The sequence below is a fragment of the Melanotaenia boesemani genome, chromosome 3 (genome assembly GCF_017639745.1).
Source record: "Melanotaenia boesemani isolate fMelBoe1 chromosome 3, fMelBoe1.pri, whole genome shotgun sequence".
NCBI classification, from domain to species: Eukaryota; Metazoa; Chordata; class Actinopteri; order Atheriniformes; family Melanotaeniidae; genus Melanotaenia; species Melanotaenia boesemani.
In genome coordinates this window covers 6,496,641-6,505,368 of record NC_055684.1, presented here as the reverse complement: position 1 = coordinate 6,505,368, position 8,728 = coordinate 6,496,641, and the positions used below count along the sequence as shown (strand labels likewise).

At 39.5% G+C, this 8,728-nt stretch overlaps 1 protein-coding gene across 1 annotated transcript; it reads left to right on the top strand.

Moving 5' to 3' along the window:
* The first annotated feature begins 463 nt into the window (after positions 1-463).
* chia.1 (chitinase, acidic.1) lies at positions 464-8,434 on the top strand. Its single transcript, XM_041980585.1, has 12 exons — positions 464-593; positions 819-887; positions 2,445-2,474; positions 2,566-2,770; positions 5,282-5,338; positions 5,438-5,603; positions 6,058-6,182; positions 6,293-6,416; positions 7,004-7,186; positions 7,380-7,496; positions 7,612-7,738; positions 7,892-8,434. Exons 2-12 carry the CDS (start codon positions 869-871, stop codon positions 8,098-8,100), a joined length of 1,362 nt encoding a protein of 453 aa, XP_041836519.1. The 5' UTR covers positions 464-593; positions 819-868; the 3' UTR covers positions 8,101-8,434.
* The last annotated feature ends 294 nt before the right edge of the window (positions 8,435-8,728 follow it).

Genomic DNA, 8,728 nt, shown 5'->3' with positions numbered 1-8,728 from the left:
ACCGAGTAAGCTAGCACTACATAATCCAGTTTCATTTAAACAGGAGGCTAGCAACGTAGCTAGTTTATTTTAACTAGTTCAGTTTATTTAATTTTAGTTTAGTTTATTTTAAAGTAGCTACAGCATCCAGTTGTGGCGAAATAAATCTGATACAGGAAGATAAGAATGAAAAAAAAGGGAGATATTTCTGACTGACCAGGGGAGAAGCCATCGAACACAATGACAAGTGAAAGTCTTGCTCACCCTCTGTGTAAAAGTCTACCTCCGTGTCCAAACTTCTGACTGGAGTGTATTTGTGTTCAGGATGAATTTATGGCCATCAGGAAACAAATCCACATTCTCTACAAAACACAGCCAGCATTTTATTATCATCTACATCATCTGATTAATTTATAGAGGTACAGTTTACTGTCGCTGATCCAGGCAATGGTTCTTCAGTGCTTGTGACCGTCGTTCCTGAAGACAGCCGCCCACCACACTGAGCTCTTATCAGCTGCACTTTGCCACCTTCTATTAGTCATTAATGAGAATAATATAAATATGATCCAGCTGTGGTAAGAGCTAGACTCTGCTTCTGTTCCCCTGGAAGTAAGGTAATGAGATTCTTACCATGTTTTATGTGTTTTATTTTTAATGAAAAACAAAGAAATGTTACTTTTCTGGCTACGGGTTAAAATTTCTATTAGTAATTATCCTAATTATCCTAAAGTTGTGGGATTTGTCACATTTCTGTGCTTCCTGTTGACTGGTTTGTTGAATGTGTGCAACATTTCTGCTTATGTTCTGCTGAAAAACTGATTGGACTGATTTCTGATCAGTCTGAGGTTCACATCGGCTGCCCTGAACTGTTGGAACTCTACACGGAAAAATGGCAAAACTCCTTGCAGGTAAGAAAGTGTTTCTGTTAAGGTTAGCAGTTCAGTTATGGAGCGTTCATGTGTTCATGAGATGTTGCATCGGAAGTCTTTTCTTTTTAATGTTTTTTATTGCTTTTTCACACATGACATACAATTACAACACTGAATAAGCAAAACATAACAAAAATAATAATTAAAAATTTCTCATATGGCAGTGATCTTTGGTGTCTAACTTCACTCTTCCATACAGGTCATACAGCAAGTTCCAAAAGGCCCGCATCCTACTGCTAATATTAGTCCATCAATCCGCCTCAGTCACATTTTCCTCAACCAACGTTCCACATTTTTATCTTCAAGATATCCACACACTTGTTTAAAGAGCTTCTTTTTTCCTTTAATATAATGTTAGTTTTTTTAAAAGCTACACACACAGAGATGGTTCCTCTAACCATTTACAACATACTGAATCAGCCAAGGTGACATTGAAAACAACCATTTTGTTGGGCCATATTTTCCATGACAGTGTGACCTCTTCACATAACTTTATTTTTCCACAGTTCCATCCACAATTTAACAATATTCTATCTACATTCAAAGCCCAGATGAGGAATATTACTATTAAATTTATCAAACTTTAAAACTTCAGTTGTCTTTTCTTTCAACCACTTACACTACAAGAGTCTGAGACAAGTTAGCTGTTGAGCATTTTAAAAGCAACTTCCCATTTATCAAATGTAAAATCATGCTGTAAAAGGATTCCAGGGACACACACATTAGACCTTTCCTTGTATAGTCCTCCAGAAAAAAGTCCACCAACAGCAAGTAGGGACGTATATTTAATGAATGTTTTTGGTTTGTTTCAGTGAGGTCTATAATTTCTAAACATTTTAGAGAAGGATTGCATAGTATGTTTTATGTCTTCAATAGTTCTTCAAACAATGTGAATTTATTATCATTTGACCTGTATAGCTGATGATTCTCTGAATGCCTTAAATTTAACCAGATCTTGAATCCAGGTTGTGCTCCGCCTCTCTTAGTTTCCTCAAACTGAACCAAAACAATTACAATAGTCAAAGACTTGCCAGAGTTCCTCTTAAACTCAAACCACACTGTAAAAAAATACAAAAGTAAACATACGGTAAAAAAGAAAACAAGAATTAAAGCAAAAAAGCAAATTACGATAAACTTTCATAATAAAAACACAGTTAATACTTTACTTTTACACTGGCTACTTTCATTTAATTCTGCACTTATAATAACAATTAAACCGAATAACCTCCAGCCCCAAATCCAACTCTTTAACTTCTAAGCGTCTCCAATGCTGGTCCCCGAGGACAACTGTCCTGCAGGTTTTTGATGTTTCCCTGCTGCAACACACCAATGAATGGATCTTCAGCAGCTTGTCAAGGTCTGCAGGACAGCAGTCCTTGAGTACCGAATGGTGACGTCTGACTACACCAGACTACATATCCAGACTTGGTGCAGACTACTTACACCTTTCAGTTCCTTCCTTGTGGTGTCTGTTCCCTTCATGTATGCATCACCTGTCCTACCACACCTATGACCATGTTTTTTCTCTGTCTGCAGCTCTGAGCGTTCTGCTCGTTCTGCATGTCGGTAAGTATCAGCTCTTCATGTCAGACTCTTCTTAACCGAATGCTCAAAATTCACAATGGAAGCTAATTGTCTTTGTGTGTCCACCACTCAGCTTCATCCAGTAAACTGGTGTGCCACATGACCAACTGGGCCCAGTACAGACCCAGCGTTGCCAAATTTACCCCAGACAACATCGACCCGTTCCTGTGCACCCACGTCATCTACTCTCTGGCTTCCATCAACAGCTTCAACCAGATTGTCCCCATAGAGTGGAACGATCCAGAAATGTACAACAGCCTCAACAGCCTCAAAACTATGTGAGTTCACATGGTGGCCATGTTCACCTGCCTTACATCCAACTGGTGGAGGAAGAGTTTCAGTCAGTTTTAGTCAAAGACATTTTAGTCTGAACAGCCTAACTGAACAGAGATATATGAAATAACTTCTAAAACTAGCCATTCTACATGCACAGAAGGTCAGGAGGAAAGAGGACTTTCCTTTTCACTTAACGGTTCGCATCATCAAGGATTCAACTAATAAGATGAGGAGGAAATAAAGCTGGAATAGACAGCTTTTAATTAAAAATACCTCATTTGACTGGTGTTGTCCTTTTCCCCACATTTTAGTGTTTGTTAATTATGCGTACCAAGGCTGTAAGCATTGGTATGTGTTTTATTATTATTATTATTATTATTCTTCCGTTTCTGTCTCGATTTTTAACATGTAACTCCTCCCACTTGCACTTGATGTATATGCAATATGGGGGTTTCTAGCGGAACGCTCAAAAAATTGGGAGAAGCAAATACATCAACGTAGCAAACGCACTGTGATTTAATCTAATTTTGCATCTATATTTAGCACGTCTGAAATGCAGGTATTAACTGGCACAACTTTACGCATAAATGGCTGCAGTTATTGTTGCAAAGAGGATGCTAGACACCTCAAAGTCGACGGAGAGACATCTTTTCTGATAATGTAAATAATTTTGGAGAGGCAAAGATAATTGAAACATGGCTATGTTGCTGTGTTTAATGCTATGTTACACAGGGTGGGCTGTTGTTGCTGCACTCTGGGTCTGCCGGCATTGTGAGGCCTCACCACTGCATGTACCCCATCTTTCATCCCTCTCTTCGTTAATGACTATTGTCAGCCCATATAAAGCACTGACCAGCTGCTGAGTGTGTGCTGCAATGCGGCATCATTAGCGCACACAGCGTGCACTTTGTGTGTATTAAAAGGAGCCACAGGAGGCACATTTATTTGATCAAAATAACTTGGGCTGAAAGTTTAATTCCTCAATAAAAACTATTGTTTTGTCACATACCTTGCTCTGCAATCAGCTCTTCATCATACCTGGTATTCCAGCAATCTGCTCCTTGCAGTAAGTGAGCATTTACTGTTTAGCAAATACGCTTCCATTTTAAGTAATTCTGGTGACACTTGGATTTCTTTGCTGGAGCTCAGTAATATGTTTATTTGCCTCTTCCACTAATTTCTGTATGTCCATCGGGTCAAATTTCATTTTGTGTTTGCGACCTTCTTGCGCTGCTGCTAAACTCTCCGTGGTAAAACCATAACGCATGCTTAATCCTCGTTTACATTCTGCTGTTTGCACCTGTTATCAATTGCACCAACATTCTTAGTTGATCACCCGCAAAATCATAAACAAACAACACGGGCAATGTATTTGCGTGTGCATGCAATGTTGCGCTCTTTATCAGAGATCTTAGTAAATCAGGGCCTTATTGTTCAGCTGGATAAAGTAAAAGTCAAATTCCACTCAGAGATAAAGGTTATTTTAATTTATTTATTTTAGCAGAAACATCTATTTGTCCTGTCTTATCTTATCTGTGGTTTCAGTTACACTGGTGCTGTTTGGTCCACTTTCACAGATAGTACAGTTTCTTTGGAGCAATGTAAATGTTCATTCTCACGCTGGTGTGGACCAAAGAAGTGAACGCTGATCTATATGAAAACCAAGAGTCTCCTGGTTTGGTTCTCTTCTAGTAAAATAGCACACAAACCGTCCAGTGAACCAAAGACAGGAAGTAAATCAGCATGGTGGACATCTGGCTGCCTCTCCTGCTGCTCATACTGGACAGATTCCGGTGAAAACCATTACAGGTTTTAACCCCAAAGTAAAACGAAACCCACTTGAGGTGAACAAGACATTTTCTGTCCTGGCTAATCAATGAGCCATATTTTCTTTTTCGTTCTTCTTAGTCAGTGGTTTTTTCAGTGAATGTTGCCCCCTAGTGAGCAGTTGTTCTAAGTGCATAACGTTGTCCAGATGGTTTGGTCAACTTGAGTTCAGTTCAGTGTGATCGTAAACCAAAATAAAAGAAGGTGAGACATTTTTCGGAATTCCTTGCCCAATCGAACTGAACCCACGAAGACTAACTGCAAATCAAATCTACCTTCGGGTATTAAAAAAGTTACGTGAAACCCAGAGGTTTATCATCAGCTGGAGTTTAGGGTTTATTTAATCCCCACTACTTAACTTCTCCAGATTTTCTCAGTGAGTCCACCCTAACATCTAATCCTTCAGCCTGTCTGTCCTCTGAGATCTCTTCAGCCAGTAAAAGTCAGTCTGATGTTGACTTGTCCTTTCTCTTAGTCTGTCCCTTTCTCTCTTTCTTTTTCTCTCTTCCCCTGATCTGTCCTCATGGGTTTCTTTGATGAATCAACCATGATGACATTGAAAACAACCCTTTTGTTGATATCCAGTTACTGGTGTATATTGTGCATAGCAGTTTTAAGGTCAAGAAGTTAAATAGTGCTAGTTTAAAGGCTAAGTGTGTCATGTCTCCTTGTCTCTTTGCTGCTAGCAATCCATCTCTGAAGACTCTGCTCTCTGTTGGAGGCAATGTGAATGGAGTGAGCGCGTAAGTTTCAGTTTTACATCACTTCTGTTTTCTGCTCACAATCACTACAGAGGTCTCTGGATTTCTTCAACAGACTATTTATTCTCTCACTGTCACCAGATTCATTGCTATGGTTGCAAGACCTGAGAATCGTGCAGCATTTATCAAGTCTGCCATCAGCTACCTGCGCACCAATAAGTTTGATGGGCTGAACCTGGCCTGGGAATATCCTGGACACAATGGCAGCCCACAGCAGGACAAGGAGAGGTTCACTCTGCTGGCCATGGTGAGCATGTTCCTTCCCAGATAGCAAAAAATGGTTGTCCCAAACATGGCCCACATCGGCAGTCTTGTTAATTGGTAATTAATTAATGTGTCTTGTATATTTGGCTTATGGTGTTGACTTCATGTGAGTGTGGCTGCCCAAACTCAGTCACATGACCACCACATGTGGGCCCCACAACACTTGCCAGCAGTGTTACTGAACCATAAGTGCAAAAGTAGCTTTGATTAGGCCCAAACATGTCTTCTATCTGGGCCTCTGCACTCATTCTGTACATGTAGATTCTCGCAATCTGCCAAGACTTATCTTTATATAATAATGTTGCAGTTATTTGTTATAGAAAAAATGGGGCAATTTCGGTGGAGATGGTACTTTCCATGTAGCTTTCACTAATGTCTCTGTGGTAGATTTATACAAACCCAACATAACAGGTGTTTTTTTGTTTTTTTTTTTACAGGAACTGTCCAAAGCCTTTGTGGACGAAGTCAAAGGCAGCGGGAAACCACAGCTGCTGCTGTCATTCAATGCTGCTGGCATCATCTCAACCATTGACAGAGCTTATGAGGTCAACAAGCTTGCACCGTAAGTTAGCACAACATGTTCTTTTGCTAATGTATTGTTCTGTTAAAAAAAAAAAAAAAAAAGAAAGAAAAGCTCTGTGTATGAGAAGTTTATATTCTTTATCTTAACAGTCACTTTGACTTCATCAACATCATGACTTATGACTTCCATGGACACTGGGAGGGAGTTACCGGACACAACAGCCCTCTGTACCGCAGCTCTTTGGACACTGGCACTCACTTTCATTACAACATAGTAAGAAGCTAACCAGAACATCACAGCTTTCTATCAGTTTTTTTCTTCATGTGAATTTAAGTAAAGCTTCATTAGAAAAACAGGTTCAGTTAAGAAAACACCTGCTTTTTCCAGTATCAGTCTTCTGTTTCACACTCCAGTTCAACAGGTGTTGATCATTGAAAAACCAAAAAGCACCGAGGAAAAAGAATCAAAGAGCTCAGCTCTTTCTCTAAACTGGCACAAGACGTCTTCATACCTAATAACATTACAGTGCAGCGTTCATAGCTCATCTCAAGAGTTCTGAATTCAGTTTCAGACAATAACAAACATGGTGACTGTGGAGACGATGATGGTAAATGGTCTGTGTGGACATTAAATGCGTCATAGCTTCTTCTTTGTTCCTTTCTGGTTTCTGATGGTTATATTGAACTGAATTGAATTGAATAGAAATTAATTGAGTTTAGTTGAATTGATTTGAATTGAATTGAATTGAATTGAATTGAACTAAACTGAATTGAATTGAATTGAATTCATGAATTTTTAGGTCAGACCTTTGTAATTTCTTTCTCTGAATATAAATAAAATTTCCTTTGTTCTTTTTGTAGAACTCGTCTATTTCCTACTGGATATCTCTAGGTGCACCAGCCGAGAAACTGCTGCTAGGTTTCCCCACCTATGGAAGAACCTACTATCTGATCACTGGAGCTAATGGCCTGGGAGCACCCTCCAACGGCCCTGCTGAAGCTGGACCATACACTCGCACTGCAGGTTTCTGGGCATACTATGAGGTACGGAAGCACCATACCAACTTTACTTTAGCTTTTATTGAAATTTTTTAACCACTTTGTTAAGTTATTACCAAGAACTTTGTGTTATCATTGGTGAAAATGCTGCATCCTCATGGTTATCACATTTAACCAGATGAACACACCTCTAAACAAGTAACATACATCTGATCTGATTCTGTTTTTCTTTTACCAGATCTGTGACTTCACCAACAGCGCAACTGTTTCCTGGATCTCTGAGCAGGAAGTTCCTTATGCCACCTATGGCAGTGCTTGGGTCGGCTATGATGACATGCGCAGCTACTCTTCCAAGGTAGCCAAGGCTTCCAATTTCATCTGCTTTCACAACTAAAGTCCTCCTTTATTGACAAACTCCATCAACTTGTTAGTGTCAACATCATTTAGTTTCTCCTATGGATGTCTTTTAGGTCCAGTGGATGACCACCAATGGCCTGGGAGGAGCTCATGTGTGGACTATGGACATGGATGACTTTAGTGGGTCTCTCTGCTCACAAGGAGATTATCCTCTCATCAACCATCTCAGGGCATCAATGGGTAAATATTTAAGTTCTGCTGACACTTTTTCCTTTTTATTCAACAATTCAGCATTTTTAGATCATTTTAATAAAAACATGTTTCTCTTTTCAAATTTGTGGTTATTAGTCAGAGGTTTGTTAATCTTGGTCTCTTTTATGTTTGATGATGAAGGTTTCCCTCCAAAACCGACCACTACTCCACGTCCCACCACCACCAGAGATCCCATCTCCAGCTTTTGCAATGGCCGCCCTGATGGTCTGTATGAGAACCCGGCTGATAAGACCACCTACTTCCAATGTTTCCAGGGAAACACCTACCTGCACCGCTGCCAGCCCGGCCTCATCTACTGGGATTCCTGCAAGTGCTGCAACTGGCCCTGATCTGAAGAACCATCAAACCTAGCCAGTCTGATAACATACATAAGCACTGGCTATGTATCAGTAAAATGTTTTCATATTGTTTGTTCACACTGATTCAACTCATTATGAAAAGAACAGTAAATAAACCAATATAAAAAAATGGTTGTTAGTGGAAAAGTTTCTCTCACTTTTACAACTGTATTTTGAAAGGTTGAGGTCTAAAAGACGGTTCCACCAGTTATTTTATCATTTTTATTTACTCCACCACAAAATTTCATTCAAATGGATGTATGTCGGTAAACTGTAGGTACAACTCGTTGTGAATAAAATATGAGCTCTGGAGTTTAACTACTCACGTTCACTCACGTTGTTGAGTGTGACTAACTTTTTTTTCTTGGCCTAACATTTCACAGGTCCAGGGGAAGGACTTAAATATCTCTCTGAATGTCTGTCTGCATATTATGTGTTCATTCCTCCTTACCTGAACTCAAAGAATGACACTGTGATAAAAAAAAAAGCCCAAGAGAAGCCCCCCGTTTGTTTGACGTTACCTGAATTGACAGAGATCAAGTTTCCCCCTAGAAGTTATAAAGTTATAGAAGTCATAAAACAAAATTAAAAATAAAGTAAGAAATCCAACTTTACACAG